The sequence below is a fragment of the Periophthalmus magnuspinnatus genome, chromosome 19 (assembly GCF_009829125.3).
Source record: "Periophthalmus magnuspinnatus isolate fPerMag1 chromosome 19, fPerMag1.2.pri, whole genome shotgun sequence".
Classification (NCBI taxonomy): Eukaryota; Metazoa; Chordata; class Actinopteri; order Gobiiformes; family Gobiidae; genus Periophthalmus; species Periophthalmus magnuspinnatus.
The window spans coordinates 24,744,902-24,765,018 of NC_047144.1; the positions used below are offsets into that span (position 1 = coordinate 24,744,902).

At 39.7% G+C, this 20,117-nt stretch overlaps 1 protein-coding gene across 2 annotated transcripts; it reads right to left on the reverse strand.

The window, feature by feature from the left end:
* Nucleotides 1–12: 12 nt before the first annotated feature.
* On the reverse strand, nucleotides 13–19,998 carry vps35l (VPS35 endosomal protein sorting factor like). 2 transcript variants are annotated; one of them, XM_033984915.2, is made up of 29 exons: nucleotides 19,907–19,998; nucleotides 18,860–18,959; nucleotides 18,606–18,776; nucleotides 18,397–18,510; nucleotides 18,273–18,297; nucleotides 17,531–17,610; nucleotides 17,312–17,440; nucleotides 16,149–16,233; nucleotides 16,019–16,075; nucleotides 15,860–15,956; nucleotides 15,267–15,314; nucleotides 15,087–15,180; nucleotides 14,527–14,727; nucleotides 13,461–13,507; nucleotides 11,200–11,311; nucleotides 11,007–11,123; nucleotides 10,863–10,916; nucleotides 9,906–10,049; nucleotides 9,749–9,834; nucleotides 9,603–9,683; nucleotides 8,533–8,596; nucleotides 8,350–8,448; nucleotides 7,686–7,763; nucleotides 7,480–7,594; nucleotides 6,514–6,653; nucleotides 6,267–6,432; nucleotides 4,553–4,671; nucleotides 4,330–4,476; nucleotides 13–2,162 (listed from the first exon to the last, which is right to left on the reverse strand). In XM_033984915.2, exons 1-29 carry the CDS (start codon nucleotides 19,921–19,923, stop codon nucleotides 2,064–2,066), a joined length of 2,886 nt encoding a protein of 961 aa, XP_033840806.1. In that variant the 5' UTR covers nucleotides 19,924–19,998; the 3' UTR covers nucleotides 13–2,063. The 2 variants fall into 2 exon arrangements, with proteins under 2 accessions (XP_033840806.1, XP_033840805.1); XM_033984914.2 differs by having other exon boundaries at nucleotides 4,330–4,479.
* Nucleotides 19,999–20,117: the final 119 nt, after the last annotated feature.

The window sequence follows — 20,117 nt, forward strand, 5'->3', positions numbered from 1 at the left end:
CTTTTCCTTTTTTCCATAGACTTATTTTAATTTTCAACTGTCTGCTTTGTGACTACTATAGCTCAAAAGTGTGTAACAATCGAGTAATCTTGAGCAACGGCTGTTGGACAAATTTGCAACATTTTACATTTTAAAGAGGGGGTATTAGTTGTTGATTTTTTTTTTTAGCTTTCTACCATGTTATGGCATTGTCCCCTCAACAATATGCCGGAAGAGGTTTTGGATGTCATCCATGCATGTTTTAGTAGTTTTGCGATCTCTCTCCCATTTGAACCCTCCTTACAGTTGTAAGACATCGGTCTGCAATGCTCATCCTACATGCCTACGTCACCCATGCTCCCACAGGACAGTCACCATAAATATACAAGATCCCGATGTACACAACAAACCTGATGCGATGTGCAGTAGTTTCATTAGCAGGATGCACGCTGAATGTGTTGCAATAGCGCTGTGAATGAGGAGTGAGTTTGTGTGGGGAGCAAAGGGAGCAAAAAGTAAAATTAAACTTATAAAACATTATTTTCAGTGAATATAGTATTTTCAAAACAATAAAAGGTGTGCTAGCAGTGCATATCCCATAGAACTAAAATACTCCCTCTTTAATTGAAATTTTTAGATTTTGGCTTATCCTGCTATCTACAAAAACGTTTGTTCTAAAATTAGAAGAGTGTAATTTTAACTCTAGCAGTGTTGAAATATACTTACCTACAGCACTATTACAATATGATCCTCAATTTAAAGGGAAACGTTATATTGATGTCTGTCAGTTTTCCAAAGATTTCACATCTTTCTTTTTAATTCGTGAATGAAAAAAATGTGACTGAAAAGGCATAAAGTTGTGCTCATCACCTATGGATGTGTGAAGTAGGTGTGTGACCAAACATCACAGCCCTTGTTACTGAAATGTCAATTTGTTTGAGGTTAAGGGGACTGTTTGCCTTTCACTAATTCAGTAAATAAATGAGAAGAGTTTGAGAATGTATCATCTTTGTTTTTGTAGAAGACTACTTGAATATCAAATACCTAAAAAGAACCATACACAAGATTTTGATTTTAAATGACCTTGTATCTGAGGACACAGATGAGTCAACATGTTCAAATCAACACCTTCTTGGACAACTCCCTAGGGAGGTGTTCCAGGCATGTCCCACCAGGAGGAGGCCCCGAGGAAGAGCCTGGACATGCTGGAGGGACTATATCTCTCGGCCGGCCTGAGAACATCATGGGGTCCCACCGGAGGAAATGGAGGATGTGTCTGGGGGGAGAGAAGTCTGGGAGGCCCTACCCTCCGCGACCCAGCCCCGGATAAGCGGAAGATGTTCCAATAAAATATTGCTTTTACTGAAGATAATTTGAATGCTGATTTATTCTTGATGGCCAAGTTGTTAATTTGGTGTTTTGATTCTCAAGATTATACAATCAGAAAGCAGAATCAAGTTGGTTTAAACCTTCAAGGACTCATCTGAATTGCTACTATCTAACACTAGTATCTGCAGCCACTCATTAATCAGTGCTAGTGCAGCCTTCTGAGTTTTCGAGGTTCTGAGCTTACACATGAGGCATGACCTTTCTATATACCTAGAAACTTGTACGTGTCCTCTATATGCAGATTAAGGCACTGGAAACCCTGGTTCAGCTGTGACTGTGGATCATTTTAAAACTGCAAGAGCACAGGGACAGATCTAACTAACCAATTAGTTTAACAGTGACACAAAATGTGATACAAACTACATATTCAAAACATTTTCCATCAGTGATGGAATTGAAATGACAAAATATTTAGGATTATTGGAACATACATGGGCAGCACCTTTCTTAAGTATGCAGTATGTAATTCATTTGTAATATCATTTCTTTCATTCATCTGATGAGCCAATCTCAGTACACTTGGGCATGTATCAGCCAACATTCCTAGATTTTCTATTAAAGAAATCAAATGGCTGACTGACCAAGCTGATTTAAAAAAAAAGAACAACTTCCCACTAAAATATACAAGGTTAAATACAACCTACATAATACATTTAAGGCATTTAAACTGATATTTACATTGAGAACTTGAGTGTCTAAGTGCGAGATTGCAGTGCAAGCCTCTGGACTGTGTCAGACAGGTGGGACATATCCAGCTGCTGCGCCTGCTGCTTCATGTGATCCAAAGTACGAACCTGAAGGGAGAAATGGGTGTTACTACTAATAGGAGAGAGTACACAAAAGACAGTCAACTATGTTTTAGGAATGAGGTAATTGCAAAGACAATCCATTTTTCAATTGCACATTAAAAGGTACACTGGGAAACTTTTCTGGTGCAAGGTCTGCCCCCTGCTTGCCTCCATGGAGATGTGAGGAATGTTTCACAGTATAGCAACAAATGCATCGATACGCATGGAGAGAAGCAGGTGGTACAGGTCAAGTCAATGTCAGATCAGGGGAGCGGCAAAGCCACTGACAGTAAGCGTGCTTCTTTTTCTGTGTATTTTTTATCTATAAAAACACCTATAATATAATAAATGCAAGATGGAATAGGTTAATGCCATACTATGGAGCATTTTGGACAAAGCAATATCATCTGTCCCCACCAGAAAAAAGTTACATAGGGCAACATTAAAGAGTCACAAGTGACACAGAAGTATTGAAAATGTATATTGAACTTATATATATATATATATATATATATATATATAAATAAAACATGGACAAAAATTTTGGTACCCTTCGGTTAATGAAAGAAAAACTCCCGATGGTCACGGAAATAACTTAAATCTGACAAAAGTAATAATAAATAAAAATTGTATGAAATTTAACCAATGAAAGTCAGACATTGCTTTTCAACCATGCTTCAACAGACTTATTTAAACAAATAAACTGATGAAACAGGCCTGGACAAAAATTATGGTACCCTTAACTTATTATTTTGTTGCACAACCTTTTGAGGCAATCACTATAATCAAATGATTTCTGTAACTGTCAATGAGACTTCTGTACCTCTCAACAGGTATTTTGGCCCACTCCTCATGAGCAAACTGCTCCAGTCGTCTCAGGTTTGAGTTGTGCCTTTTCCAGACGGCATGTTTCAGCTCCTTCCAAAGATGCTCAATAGGATTTAGGTCAGGGCTCATAGAAGGCCACTTTAGAATAGTCCAATATTCTCCTCTTAGCCATTCTTGGGTGTTTTCAGCTGTGTGTTTTGGGTCATGGGTCCTGTTGCAAGACCCATGACCTGCAACTGAGACCAAGCTTTCTGACATTGGCCAGCACATTTCTCTCTAGTATCCCTTGATAGTCTTGAGATTTCATTGTACCCTGCACAGATTCAAGACACCCTGTGCCAGATGCAGCAAAGCAGCCCCAGAACATAACAGGGCCTCCTCCATGTTTCACAGCAGGGACAGTGTTCTTTTCTTGATATGCTTCTTTTTTCCATCTGTGAACATAGAGCTGATGTGCCTTGGCAAAAAGTTCCATTTTTGTCTCATCTGTCCATAGGACATTCTCCCATAATGTTCGTTGCTTGTCAACATGTAGTTTCCAATCTGGCTTTTTTATGATTCGTCTTCAACAATGGTGCCCCCCTTGGTCGTCTCCCATTAAGTTCACTTTGGCTCAAACAACAATGGATGGTGAGATCTGACACTGATGTTCCTTGAGCTTGAAATTCACCTTCAATCTCTTTAGACGTTTTTCTGGGCTCTTTTGTTAGCATTCGTATTATCCGTCTCTTTGATTTGTCATCAATTTTCCTCCTGCGGCCACGTCCAGGGAGGTTGGCTACAGTCCCATGGATCTTAAATTTCTCTATAATAAGTGCAACTGTTGTCACAAGAACATCAAGCTGCTTGGAGATGGTCTTATAGCCTTTACCTTTAACATGCTTGTTTATAATTTTCTTTCTAATCTCCTGAGACAACTCTTTCGTTTGCTGCCTCTGGTCCACATTGAGTGTGGTACACACCATGTCACCAAACAGCACAGTGACGACTTGTAGCCCTATATATAGGTGCACTGATTGATTACAAGGTTGGAGACACCAGTGATGCTAATTAGTGGACACACCTTGGATTAACATGTTCCTTTGGTCACATTATTTTCAGTGTTTTCTAGGGGTACCATCCTTTTTGTGCAGGCGTTTCATGAGTTTATTTTTTTAAATAATTCTGCTGAAGCATAGTTAAAAAGCAATGTATGACTTTCATTGGTTAAATTTCATAGAATTTTTTATTTATTATTACTTTTGTCAGATTCAAGTTATTTCTGTGACCATTGTGAGTTTATCTTTCATTAACCGAAGGGTACCAATAATTTTGTCCACATGTGTAATTTTACAGAGAATCTTACAGAGAAGCGGGTGTCGCAGTATCCATGTTTGTGGCTAAGGTTCCATAGGTTCACAGCAAGCTGACTGAGCTTGTTATTTCGGAGGTCACCGTGGGCAACCAGGACTCCGAACAGGGAAAAGGCCAGAGCTCCCTGGCGTCGAGCAGTCTGCTGAAGAAAGAAAAGTGTATTCCATATTTTGTGTTTTAAATGCACTGTATAATGTTTGAATTTTTGCTGGTACCTCTTCTCGACCAAGTGCCTTTAAATGGTCTAGGACTTGTCCAATTAGAGTCTCACACAGTTTGTTGATCTCTGAGAGAAACTTCGGGTCCCCACCGTATAGTGTTTCATTAGAGTCCACTGTGGCAGTAACATAAAAAGGGGTTTAGTGCATGTTATATCATAAATCATTTTATACCGTTAGTGGAATGCAAATCAGTCCAAATTCCAATTCCAGATAATTGTAAAAAATTAATAGGTCATAATTTCAGCACAGCCCATTATAACTGTAGAAAATGTACTGTTCCAGTGCAAAAAGAGTGCAGTGTGGGGGCCTCGATCTCCGGACATGAAGAGCTATGGGGACATGGAATGTCACCTTGCTGCGAGGGAATGAGTCTGGGCTTGTGCGGGAGGTTGAGCGTTACCAGCTAGATATAGTCGGCCTGACCCCCGCGCATAGAGGCTCTGGAACCCAACTCCTTGAGAGACAACGCTCACGTGGGCAACAACAGTGGGACCTGGAGGGGCGTGATCGGGAAAAACGGCCTCTCTGATCTGAACCCGAGTGGTGTTCTGTTATTGGACTTCTGTGCTCGTCAGTTTGTCCATAATGAACACCATGTTCGAGCACAAGGGTGTCCATCAGTGCATGTGGCACCAGGACACCCTAGGTCAGAGGTCGATGTTTATCTTTTTTGTCGTGTCATCTGACGTCTGACCGTGTGTCTTGGACACTCGGGTGAAGAGAAGGACAGAGCTGTCAATCAATCACCACTTGGTGGTGAGGTGGTTGGCAAGCTCCTCGGTGGCAAGACTCCTGGGGTGGACGAGATCCATCCCAAGTACCTTAAGTCTCTGGATGTTGTAGGGCTGTCTTGGCTGACATGTCTCTGCAACATCGCATGGCGGTTGGGGACAGTACTGCAGGACTAGCAGACCGGGGTGGTGGTTCCTAGAAGGGGGTCCGGAGGGTGTCTTCCAATAACAGGGGAATCACACTCCTCCACCAGGTCTGCCCTTTGTCCATAAATATAATGAACAGAACCGGTGACAGAGTTTTCTAGGAGCAGCCAGGGGCTAGAGGGGGTCTGGTTCGGGAACCACAGAATCTCATCTCTGCTGTTTGCAGATGATGTTGTCCTGATGGCTTCATCAAGCCAGGACCTGCAGCAGGCGCTGGGGCGGTTTGCAAAGCAGCTGGGATGAGAATCAGCTCCTCCAAATCTGAGGCCATGGTTTTCAACCGGAAAAAAGTGGCTTGCCCTCTCCGGGTGGGTGGTGAGTCCTTGCCTCAAGCAGAGTAGTTCAAGTATCTTGGGGTCTTTTTCTAGAGTGAGGGAAGGATGGAGTGTAAGATTGACAGGTGGATTGATGCACTGTCCGCATTGATGCGGTTGCTGTATCGGTCAGCCTGTCGGACTGTTATGGTAAAGAAGGGGTAGAGCCGAAAGGCAAAGCTCTGGATTTACCAGTCAATCTACGATCCTGCCCTCATCTATGGTCATGAGCTTCGGGTAAAAACCGAAAGGACAAGATCACGGATACAAGCTGACGAAATGGGTTTCCTCTAAATGGCGGCTGGGCGCTCCCTTAGGGAAAAGGTGAGGAGCTAAGTGGAAGAAAATGGATGGATGGGAAACAAAATATTATATCTTCTGAGTGGTTAAAAGTCCTCAAAATGTTGCCTAAAAACAGGAAGCTGAAAATCATCAATAGCTATGGTTAGTGCTTACTTTTTGGAATAGAGTAGAGATAGGTTTCCTGGCTCATAGCAGCCAATAATGGGAGCGCGCTGATGTAGACGCGCACTTTAGCATCACTGTTGTCCTCCCACGTGTAGTCCTGGACCATGTTGAGGAGGCCACGGACCAAGTACAGAACCCCATGCTCCGGGTGGTCCTAAGAATTACACATTTTATAATGCATTCTGGTATAATGTACTTCATCTTGGAATAACTGTCGAGGGAAAGCCTGTGTTACCGGGACAACCAGCAAAGTGGACAGGAAGTTGTTGATAAAATCCAGCAGGAAACTTTCAGAAGACCGGAGTTTGCCCTCAACGCTTATGGAACGAGGGACCTCCGGGAGTACACTGACTGCTGCCTTGAGGAATGCATCAGCTTAAAACATGAAGGAAAAATAAGTAAATAATGTTGAGGATTGTATAACTGGTAAGAAATACAGTATAAGCAAATGTCAAAAGTTTCACAACATGGATATAATGCACCTTGGGTTTAAGAGTAATAAATAATAATGACGGTTGCCATAGTAATTACCAGTCTAACTAAATAATCTATAATTTGAATGGGGAAAATACTCCAAATTTCACCATATACATAGGATGCTGAAACTCATGAATATCAAAACTACATAGACCATAATCCTTTGCTCCAATTAAATGCAGTCAACATAAATTACTGTTATTTAACTCTTATTTTATTATTTCCTAATATATTGTGATACTTAGTTAGTTGTTATAGTATTGTTAATGATTGAATGAATTACGATTATGGATATTTTATGAAATTCCTACTTAGATTTCACAAAATTTTATTTGCTGTAGACCTATAATGTTATTCATTTAAAGGTGCACTAAGTAACTTTTCTGGGGGAGTATCTGCCAACTTGTCCCTATGTTCCACAGTATGGTATCAAACTTATATTTCTATATGGAGCAATAAGTTATGTATACAAGCCAACTTAGAGTGAAAATGCAATTTTTTTTTTTTTTTAACTATAAGACCACATGCAATCGTATAACCACAATATAGATCGGTTTAATACCATAAAGCAATAACATCACTATGGAGAGCAACAGGTGGTGGACCCTCTATTAGAAAAGTTAAATAGTGCATCTTTAATACAGCCTTGTTAAACCTTGTCACAATATTGTAATAAACATTATACAAGGCTACCAGAGTTACTATATATTGTCCACGTATGTACCTTGGGACAGACACTGATTGGCCAATGCGACTTGCCCGGAGAGCAGGTAGAGACTTAGACGACTGAAGATGCTGCTTAGAGACGGGATAGTGATGAAGCTGTACGCGGCACATGCCTGGAAGAAGAGCAGAGACAGAAGTCACAAGCTCTGAATGAGTCACAGTCAAACTAAAATGTCTTCACCAAAATAGAATCTTTGTGCTCACTCGGACAAAAGCTGCTGTTTTTCTGGAGTGATTGCCCCTCATCACTCTCCTAGTCTCCATGGCCAGCTGGTTCACCGTCTAAAATAAACAACAATGGTTAAAAGGGAAAATTTAAAAGCTGTACCCTTTTTCCCATTTTTCCCATTTTTTATTTTAAGCAGCCCCTGAGTACTGTCTACATCTAATTATAAAATGTTTTGTTTTTCAATAATCTGGAAGTTTTCGCGTTAGGATGGTAGTTGTTGTTAACTTTACCATGACAGCAAAACTCTGTCAAGAAAGTGGTGAAAAGCACTCATAAACTTATTGAATAAAGGGTGAATACTAAGGGTGCTCATACTGGATAAATTAAGAGAGCAATAACTTTGGATCACTACAAACTGTATAAAATGAACTGTTTTTCATGTTTTTAAGACAGTAGAAAATCAGGAACAGGACCACTCTGTGAGAAAGTGCAGAGAGCTAAACGCCAGGTTATGTCTGAATACAGCAGATCTGGCAATGTTCTGGGACTGGTGCATGTGGGAATGGAGGTCATGGTTGAGTATTCTGGCATTTTATACCCACCAATTTTCAGGGATCTATATGTGAATGGGGCCTATTAGAAAATAGTTGGGTATTTTAGCGGGAATGGTAAAGATATAATGGAATCAATGGTACTGACATGAATGAGCTGCACCAGAACGGGCTCCAAGTTACAAAATGTAGATCTGGATTCAACGCAGAAGTTCAGCTGTTGCTCGAAATCACGACCAAATGACACCTGTAGATCATGGTAGATAAATAAAATGATTAACTTTGATGATTCTGATGAGAGTTAAAGTTTGAAGATGCTGCAGAGTTTTACCATACGAATGAAGCCAATGATCAGAAGAGAAAGAGACCTTTTTTCATCCTCAAGTGTCAGCGCACTGCAAAAAAGAGAAATAAAGCTAAAACAAGGTCCTATATTACACCAAATTGACTCTTTTTAGCTTTAAGTCTTGTTAGAATGTTGTTACCTCCTCAAAAACATACCTGGAGTGTTTTGTTTCATTCACACATTTGAGTAATCCAGGCTCATTAGGCTGTCTACATCTCCAAAACTCAAAATACTCTGTTTCACTTTGTGATAAAGCAGTAGTTTTCAAATTAATAGCTACCTTTAGTTCAATAGATGGACCATTCTAGGGCTGAAATTATCCAAATGATTCTAGTGAAGGTGTATGGAGTTTAAAGCACAGTGGAGCACTTCCTGTATTGCCACATGGCATCACAAGGTGGAGTGTTTTCTGTTTGGGAAAAGAACTCCAAAATATGCAGGGTTTGTATGAATGAAACAAAACACAACTCTGTGTTTTTGATGAGGAAACATTATAGCATAGATCAGAAATTTGTGGAATATGGCCCATATTACGGCAGTTTCTTTAAAATACATAAATAGGTCACTTTGAACTGTCATGGGTATTAGATTGTCTACAATAGAGCTCAACAGTTACTACAAGATTATGTGAGTAAGTAAAGTTTTTCCCCATAGACTTTCTGTAAAAAAAAAATGCATGTTAAAAATATGGTCAGCAATGTGTTAACTAATGAGCGTAAGACACATTATTTAATTTACAATGTATTTCTGAAACTTATAAACTGCATATGTTGAAAGATATTTTGCCCAAATATAAGCTTTTCAATATGTTTTTCAGGCAAAAATAATCACATCATGAATATCAGTTACCACAATTTTACAAAAAGTCTAAGGGGAATGTACCGGTAGTCAGAACTGTTCAAACATCATTATGTATATTACTTACAACAAAATCAAAATACAATTTAACCATGTATCACTGAGAAAAAAAGAAGAACAAGCAACAAGCACAATATGGTAATGCTAACTTAACTTTGGGTATTATTAATTATAGAATTTTGAAAATATGAGCTTACTTGACAGAGTCATGCATGGTCTTGCAGATGTGTAGCATGGCATTGAGAATGACTGGGTCTCTCGTGGGCTCCAGTTGGTGTCTGAGTGACAAAGCATGAGACAATAAATGTTGTGATTTTAAAAATTAATATTATTATGAACATACCTAATAAAAACCTCCATGATGGACCGGCAAACCTCCACCCTCACACTGTCCTTCTGAAACATGTCTAGAAATGGTAGGAAACGTTCCTGCAACACATGAGAGATGACATGTTAAATACCTTTGTTGTCCTTGTATTTTTATATATGATTTTCCTTACCATAGAGAAAAGAATGGAGAAGTCATGGAAGTAGGTGAGGATTTTCCCGATAACAGACTGCAGCTGGGGGTAGGCGTCTTCAAATGCTCGATCAGGAGTCATGTGTTTGATCATGTCTGCTAAAACTGTATTCACCTCCCGTTTCTAAGACAGAGAAAAAAAACACTGTATTAGTTATAAATGGCTGAAAATCTAAAGTGCATGTTGTATTATTACATATTACAATATTTCCTGATCTTGAAAACTACTGCTGTTAACTTGAAAACTACTGCTTCATGACATCACAAAGTGGAACAGAGCATTTTGAGCTTTGGAGAGGTCAACAGACTAATAATACAGAATTACTCAAACACGTGTCAATAAAACAAAACACATCTCTGAGTATGTTTTTGAGGACATTCTAACATGGCTTAAAGCTCACAAGAGTCAATTTTGTGTAATATAGGACCTCTAGGAAAAGGAAAAAAAAGGTCCAATTATTGAAATGACAATAGCTTTAAATTTCGAAGCCATTTCTTGATAGATTTCTAAAACAATTTTATAGCTTTTTGACAATGCCACTGAACTTATTTTTTAACCGTAAATTCGTTTATAGTATTTTCCAGCCACCTGGCCAGTCAAAACCATGCACTTTTACACAACATTACAAAGACATGTGCATTTGAACAGACAATTAATCACACCACAGTTTAAAAAGATATTTTGTTGTTTGTTGTTTGCAGAATAACATTCAGTTACCTAACTAATTGCAATTTTGATTAATGGGAAAAAATGTTAATGCTCCTGGATGGGTTTAAAATGTGCACTGTGAACTGAATCCTGATTTTAACCCATAAATTGTTTAATTATTATTATTATTATAATTATAATTTTTTTCTCAAAATTGTACAGCCAGATCCATGATATACTCTTTTCCTAACCCTCAAAATGATTAGCTAATCTAGATCTAGAACTCACTGTGAAATGTCGACAAGTAAACTCCACCCAGATCTCAGCACAGATGATGTAATCCTGCAGTTAAATTAAACACACTTAGCATTTGAAGATTATTATTGCCTAGATATAAGCATCTACAAACTGTTAGCTCAAATCATGCATTACCCTCGGGCTGCGGACTTTCGTAATGACTTTCCAAGCTTCGTTAAGAATGGTCAGTCTCTCAGGTTCAGGGGGGTCAGCACTCGCCAAGCTGCGCCCCAGTGAACCAAATAACAGATGCTACAAATTACATAAAATTAGTGATACAAATAACAGATTTCATTTTGAGATAAATGTTTTGTTATCTTCTTTGGACCTTGGGGAAGCCAGCCTCATCACATTCTTTGATCATTCCGATAAAGTCAGTGGCTCGGGCAGCGACAAATTCTGGTCTAAAGGCTCTCATGACGGAATTCAGCAACAGAGCGCTATGAGAAAAACAAAATATGTAAGAAGAGATTATGTGAAGAGATGAGAAATGATAATAAATGATACCAAGTGGATCAAGAATGCAAAGACTGTTTTATCTTTTTTATTGAGTCACTGATTTATCGATTTACAAAACAAGGACCGTGACATTGCCCAGTATGGCGCAGCCGGGGCCAGCATCTGGATGTAGCAACATGGAAGGTGACCTCACTGAGGGAGAAAGAGCCTAAGCTCGTGCAGAAGGTTGAGAGGTACCAGCTCGATATAGTTGGAGTTCACTCCTGTGAATGAGAGGGTGATGTTCCTGCGCCTTTGAGTTGGGGACAGGTCGCTTACTGTTGTGTCGGCCTACGGGCTGAACAGCAGTGCAGAGTACACGGTCTTCTTGGAGTCCCTAGGAGGGGTACTAGACAGTGCACCAACTGGGGATTCCTTTGATCTACTAGGAGACTTCAACGCCCACGTGGGCAATGCCAGTGATACCTGGAGGGGTGTGATCGGGAAGAACGGCCTCCCTGATCTGAACCCGAGTGGTGCTTTGTTATTGAACTTCTGTCCTAGCCACAGTTTGTCCATAATGAACACCATGTTCGCGCACAAGGGTGCCCATCAGGACACCCAGGTCGGAGGTCCATGATCAACTTTGCTGTTGTGTCACCTGACCTCCAGCTGCGTGTCTTGGACATTCAGGTGAAGAGAGGGGCAGAGCTGTCAACCTACCACCACCTGGTTGTTAGTTGGATCCGCTGGCAGAGGGGGAAGCCGGACAGACTTGGCAGACCCGAGAGTATTGTGAGGGTTTGCTGGGTGGAGCCCTCTGTCAGCAGGGTCTTCAACTCTCACCTCTCAGAGAGCCTCTCCCACATCCCTGGGGAGATTGGGGACATGAAGTCCGATTGGGCCATGTTCTCCACCTCCATTGTCGATGCAGCTGCATGTAGCTGTGGTCGCAACATCTCTGATGCCTGTTGTGGTGGCAACCCCCAAACCCGGTAGTGGACGCCAGAGGAGTCAGGCCCTGTTGGCTTGTAGGACTCCTGAGGCAGCTGACAGGTACCGTCAGGCCAAGAGTGCCACGGCCCGTGCAATCACAGAGACATGGACTCGAGGCTGGGAGGAGGCCTATCGGTCGGCCTCAAAGAAATTCAGGCAAATCATCACCTCAGGAGGAGGAAGCAGTGCTTCACCCGCACTGTTTACAGTGCGGGCAGAAAGCTGCTGACCTCCAATAGGGATGTTGTCAGACGGTGAAAAGAATACTAAGGATCTCCTCAATCCCACGGTCACATCTTCCCTGGAGGAAGCAGAGACTGAGAACTTGGATGCGGACTCATCCATCACTCTGGTTGAAGTCAGTGAGGTGGTTGGCAAGCTCCTCAGTGGCAAGGCTCTGGGGGTGGATGAGATCTGTTCTGAGTATCTTAAATCTCTGGATGTTGTGGGGCTGTCTTAGCTGACACGTTTCTGCAACATCGCGTGGTCCCTCTTTATAAGAAGGGGGACTGGTGGGTGCATTCCAACTACAGGGGCATCACACTCCACAGCCTTCCCGGTAAGGTCTATTCCAGGGTACTGGAGAGGAGAAGCCTACTGATAATCAAACCTCGGATTCAGGAGGAGAAGTGGTGCAGAACATCGGACCAGCTCTATACTCTCCATCAGTTGCTCAAGGGCTCATGGGAGTTTGCCCAACCAGTCCACATGTGCTTTGAGGATCTGGAGAAGGCATTCAACCGTGTCCCTTGTGGTGTTCTGTGGGAGGTGCTGCGTGAGTACGGGGTCCAAGGTCCTTTGTTAAGGGCTGCCTTGTCCCTGTAAGACCGGAGAAGGAGCTATGTTCGCGATGAGAGGAGCCAGCTAAGGTGGCTCGGGCATCTATTCTGCCTTCTGGATGCCTCCCTGGAGAGGTGTTCAGGGAACATCCTGCTGGGAGGAGGCCATAGGGAAGACCCAAGACACGCTGAAGGGACTATGTCTTTTGGCTGGCCTGGGAATGCTTTGGGATCCTCCCAGAAGAGCTGGAGGAGGTGTGTGTGGAGAGGGAAGTCTGGGGCTCCCTACTGAAACTGCTGCCTCTGCAACCTGGCCCCACATAAAGCAGAAGAAAATGGTTGGATGGATTTATTTATAGCAAGTGAATGCACTTACTTATTCCCCATTGTTTTGCACCTCTCCATCATCTCTGTCAGTAGTGGCTAAAAAAAAACAAAACAATGAAGAGGCATCTAAATGATGTTTAACGTGATGTAAATAGTAATAGTAACCTATCATCAATTTGTATAACAGGTACCACTTCGTAATAATTACACCTTATTTAGTCTTAATAAAGTATTAACAAAGACTTAATTCATAATGAATAAATACTTTATCAAGAATGATTCAGGTGTAGTAACTATTCATTGAGGGGTTGGAATTTAAGGTATTAACAAATTCATTATGAATTAAGTCTTTGTTCATGCATCATTAAGGCAATTAAAAGTGTGATTATAAATTTAAAGTGTTATCATATAATGTGGTTGTGGTTTGTTCATGCATCATTAAGGCAATTAAAAGTGTGATTATAAATTTAAAGTGTTATCATATAATGTGGTGCAGTAAATAAGAAAATGTAGTAGTGTAGTATGTAATAGTAAAGGGCCATATTGCACTATTTTTTATCTATGTTTTAATGTTGTTTCTCATCAAAAACCCGGAGTTGTTGTTGTTTTCTTTCATTCACACATGTTTAACACACAAACCCTGCATATTTAGGCTGAGCACTCCACCTTTTGATGCCATACGGTAATACAGGAAGTGCTCCACTGTGTTTTTAAATGTCATACACCTTCACTATGATCATTTGGGTAATTTCCCCTAAAACTGCCAAACTCTACCAAACAAAAGCTGTTAACTTCAAAACTACACGAGATCACAAAGTGGCACAGAGCATGTTTAGTTTTGGAGATGTAGACAGATTAATAAACCAGGATTATTCAAACACGTGTGAATGAAACAAAACACAATTCCAGGTATGTTTTTGGTGAGGTAACAACATTATAACAAGGCTAAAAGCTTATAGGAGTCAATTTTGCATCATATAGGGCCTATAAAGATTAAATTTGAACTAAGTCAGTCTAAATCTCACAACTCAATTGGATGGAAGGCCTTCAAGTTATTACAATATAGTTTTTGTATCATGAATACAATAACATGAACAGTGATATAAGATACATGCCTCTGGAGCCCTGTATGCGATGCACTGAAGGATCCAGTTAATAGCAGGGGAGTACAGGGTGAGGTACTCGGGCATCTCCACTCTCTGAACGACCAGCTGGTTCTGCACACTCTCTCCACTGAGCTGACGGAAAGTTCTCAGCAGGTCAAAAAAGTTTGTGTTCAGAGTGTCCTTCAGCTGAGGGGCCACCTCCATGCCCACCTGGGAACACATCAGGTACAAAAAGAAATAAATATAAAGCTTACATTTTGGAATACCTGAATTAGAATGACTTGCATTTAGTTTATTAAATTTAGATTTATTTACAGCCTATATATGAATAGTCCAAAGGCATCTGTTACTGTGGTTTTGGTTCTGGTTGATTAATCGGCAAACTCCAAACGGATATCACACCGATGAAGGGTGAGAGAGTGTGTGGATTGAAATATTTTATACCAAAGTATTAGACAGATGTTTTTTATATTTGTTTGAAATTTATACATCAAAATCAAGAAGACAATAATCACAATTTCTTAACCATTCACAGAGACAACTTATAATAATTTGTTTGTTTACATTACCCGGCAAAGATAGGCTCTCGCATATGCAGCCACTAAAGGGTCTCCAATGCCTCTAACCATAGCTGTCAGTCTTGGTAAAGTTGTAGAGATGCCTCTGTAAAATATAATACAAACATTTGATTAAAAATGTTACAGTACTTACAAAGTTGGCTTGACTCTACTGCCATAGTAACAACATACGTTTTGTTCAAAAAATGATTGCACTTGAGGATAGAAGCCTCCACATATCTGTGCATAAACATTAAGGAAGTTTTTCAGAAAGTGTTATATTTAAAGTTAGTGCATATGACAGGTTTTCATGTTTTTCTAATTATTACTTAGTTTGGTATATATACCACCTGTGGTAAATATTTATCATAGTTTTTTATTGTTCATGGAAAAGAAGATGAGTGGAAGTACAGGAAGTAGCTGTGTGTTTTTAAACAGAACACCAAAGATTCCACTCAAGGAAAATTTACACATAAGAAAGACATTTGTCTGGAAGTTTAAACTGTCAGTTAACAAAATAAGGGAGTTAACATCTATTTTCTATCTATTAGCCTAATCATAATTATTATATATAGTAATTTAGACCAGTTTTGGCCTTTGTTAACAATATCGTTGCTGCGCACATCTGCAGCCCATGTCCAACCAGGAAGTAAAATTATAAACCAAAAGAAAAAAGAATAAAAAACAAAACAACAACTAATAAACATTTTGTAAGATTTTTTGTAAAATCTTAAATATAATTATGTTATCTACAAACTCAAAGTCAAACTTGTGGTGAAGGATACAGTCTGGGCAGGAGTTCTCTGATGGAGGCAATTTTGAAGAACCAGTTTAAGCACGTTTCTTTGGCAGTGTCATTAACATCTTCACACGTAAATGCATCTGAGAGCAACAATGCATTAGTATGCAAAAACAAAAAAACACACATACTGCAGCTTACGAACCTGATAAGGGCTGTGGCTCTGAACACATAGTCCAGATTCTGTCATACACCAGTCGACCTAAAACATACCAAATATGAAATTAGAAAATAAATGTGAAAACTATGTGAGAATGTGAGACATGTTGACTCACCAAATGTGTCCATGATATCGGTAATTAGAACAAACTTGCTTGGGTAGAACTGGATCACTGATGTGTCTGACAGAAGCTTGGCACACTGAAAGAAGGAAAAATGATAAGGAATCAACAATATATCAATTACAGTATCAGTACTGGTGATATCAGAAGATTTTCACAGACAGTGGTATCAGTCCAATATTGAAAACGTATTCAGCACAGATATCTTTTTTTAGCTGCCCCAGTCTCTGTGTCCAAGGTTGTCCACAATGAAGAAGTTTTGTTTTGAACTGACTAATAATATTGAGTGGAAATGAAAATAGAAGAGCAATATGGCTAAAAATGTTACATGTTATGTTAATGTAATGGTCTAGTATTTTGTGTTTAGTTCAGAGTTTACACCTTTGGTTGTTCTTGTAACTGTTTATATGTTGTTGTTAATGTAACTGCTCTTGCATGTGACACTTGGTTGCTATGCTGACAAGTTGATGTGAAGGTTCTGTTCGTCAGTTACTGGTCTGTTTTTGGACAACTCTAGTGAGTTGAGATTGCTGTTGTTTTGCTCTTGTTTTGGCCTGTAAGTAGCCCTTATAATCAGAAAACAACCAGAAGAAATTTGGCGTCTTTTACTGTATATTGTATATGCAGTAATAGAACATATCTTAAATCCCAGAAAAATACATTTTGGTATACTTTTGTAAACTTTACTATAACTTAAAGGTCCTGTATCCAGTTTCTCATGTATTTCAGAAACAATGGTCTTGTACCAGTGCAGATATAGTGTAGTCTGCTATGTGTTAACTGCATCTAATTATAAAGCGTTTTATTGTCCTATAATCAGAAAGTGCATGTTAGCATGCTAGTTGTTGTTATCTTAACTGTGAGGGCAAACCTCCACTCTGAAAGTTGAAAAGTTGAAAACTTATGGTGGTGAATGAAAAGGATGCTTGGAATGCATAAGGTAAGTGAGGAATAAATTTGGATCATTTAAAGGTACAGTGCCTTTAACATAAACTTGTGGGCCTTGCAATTTTGATATCGATAACATTGGACAAATATCAGATATCGGCTCAAAAAACAATCCCTATTCCCCGTATTCCATATGAATTCCTAAAATTGAATTGCTGAATTGTCTTAATGTAGATAATGTTCATTAAACATTGCAGACTTATATGTACCTGAATGACTATTTTGAGAGCTTTGACTTTCTGGTCTGAGGCCCAAGCTTCCTTCAGGGACTGGTTCAACTCCTCGATGCGGTTGGCATAATCCTGCTGAGAGAGGTTCAGCAGCTCTCTCTGGGAACCCTGCACAAATAGATAGAGATAGATAATATTTTCATAGGAATGCGCCGTATTGTAGTTTGATTAATAGCGAGATAATAGTAAAGGGAATACCTCTTCAAGATCATCCAGCTCCTCAAGGCGAGTGCGGACTTTTTCTGAAACAGCTGAGGATGCTGGACTAGTAGCTTTTCCTAAAAAATAAATATTTTAATTTTTTAGGAAAAGCTACTTGTGTGTGCTAAAAAATCTATACCAAACGTTAAATTATGCAACATCCATTTGAATATTTGCAATGTGAAGAAGTGTTTGCAAGAGCTAGGAACAGAACACTTTTTAATAAATACCCAAATTAATATAATAAAAAACATATTTAAAACAACATTGTTGGTCTGTAGCAGGAAATTTTATTTTTCAGTGGAAACTAACATACACTAAAATAATATACTTATTCCAGGGGTGTCCGAACTTTTCTCATTAAGGGCCACATATAAAAAAACCAGACAAAGCTGAGGGCTGATTGAGGGCCATAGACTGGTCACCAAAACAGTGAATACCTCAAATCTGCATTGTAATTATGTTATTAAGTTAGACTGAACCACTAGACCTTTATTCATGTTTACATCCTCACTGGGACACATTAAATATTTGATATGGGCTTGTTAAAGTAGATTTTCACCTGGAAGCTTGAGAGCCAAGAAAAACTGGTCTGAGGGCCGCATTTGGTCCCTGGGCCACAGTTTGGGCATGCCTGACTTACTCTTAGTCTTACTCTTCTATACTGCTGAATTCACATATCTAATTCATATTATGTGTTGCTGTTGTGTGTGTATGCTGCCATAAACATATGTCTCACCTTTGTCAGAGCCCATGCAAAGATTCTACATAGAAAAGAAGAAAAAACACATGAGTTATGATTTGGGAATATCTGATACTGGATATTGTTTAGTTTTGCCTCATAGTGACAACAGGTGACTTACTATTGACAGTTTTTCAGTGGTGGTAAACCGGGTTAAGATCTCTCCTCTCTTTGCCGACCATGGCTCAAAGTCGTGCCCCACCACTTCCTCCTCTTTCTTCTTCTTCCCCAGGTCCTGCACACACAAACAAACAAATACATTATAAAGCAGATGTATATGTTAAACCTGATTATTATGCATTTGTATATATGTAATATGGTAATCTGTACCCCTGTTGAGCCACTGCGAGGTACAGTTGAAGTCTCGCTGGCAAACATTGATAGAGGGTCTGTCCCATCCAACATAGAGCTGAGGGGGTCAGGAGGGACTGAAGAAGAGGACGAGGATGAAGAGGAGGTGCTGCCTTTGCGGACTCCACGGCGGGTCTTTGTATCTGTCACCTAAAGAGGAAAAGTGCATTGTTAGTTCTTTCTCATATAGTACATGATATCAATATAGATGTGACACCAGATATATTCATTACCAATATAGGCTTCAGGGGATGGTAATCTCCAAATTCTATAGGTAGTGCCTCTGGACGACATCTCTGTAGCTCAGTTTCATACTTGCGCCAACGGGAACGCCTGTAAGCACACCCATTTTCCGAAACAGCTTCAAAATGTAGCCAGGTATAGGTTGCATGATGCACCTCCCTGTAGTGATTGTACTTTATACAATTTTATACAATGGATGCCAACTGTCACGCATTCACCGTGAGACTCACCAAATGCCACAAGAGCCTCAAGAGTTAAATTAAAAGAGGGGGCATGCTCATTGGCCACCCTGGTACCATGCACCTCCTGTGTGGAGACTTACAGTCAATGAGCTTGACAACCGGTTAAAATGCACCAAAATGCAGGAAATACTGCCAATTTTAATACAAATCTCCATGTGTATATATATATATATATATATACATATATTTATCTCACTCAACTATATGAGTACTATTCTGCTGGACACTTCAGAACCTTTTCACAGTAGGCAAAATTCAGTTGTAGACTGCTGCTTAAATCTGGTAGAACTTGGAGGCAAGTATTATTCATTGCTGTGTAACGCCAATGAAAAAGTGAGTAGATCCACAGTAACCACGGACTCAATGGGCCCCGCCCAAATCTCACTCCAAGCGTTGGTGAAAAGTTGGCAGCCCTGACATACTAATAATGTAGTACATACTTTGAAACATGTGAAACAAATAAGGCCACTAATGGAAATTATGGCTGCATGCAATGTCACAAAATAGTCCCAATATTCCACATAGTGTAGGTCTAATAGTTAGATAATCTAAGCTGACACAAACCAGAGAAGGCTATAGATCTATAGTATTCAATTAACTATACAGTTAAATTAATAAGATTTTACTCGAGAAGACACATAAGCTGCAAATACATGATTGACACTAACGGTTTTGCTAACCTAAAAATAACCCAATGCCTCCGTACAGTGAAATCAAATTTATCTTAATGCAAACACTGTTTAAGAAAGATATTTTTCTGATAGTTATTTATTTTTAATGGGAAAAGCTTCCTACCACTGCACCGCGGCCATTTTTCTTCAGTCATATGACACACCACTTCCTGGGTGTGTGTCTCGCTGGTAAAGCGCAGTCTTCGCATAAAATATTAAATATTTTTCAATTATAAACCCACTTTGCAGTGCATGTATAATTATTATGTTTGCATGTCTATTTATTTGCCTTTTAATGTGAACAAAATGAAAAAAGCTGAGAACGTTTCAGAAAG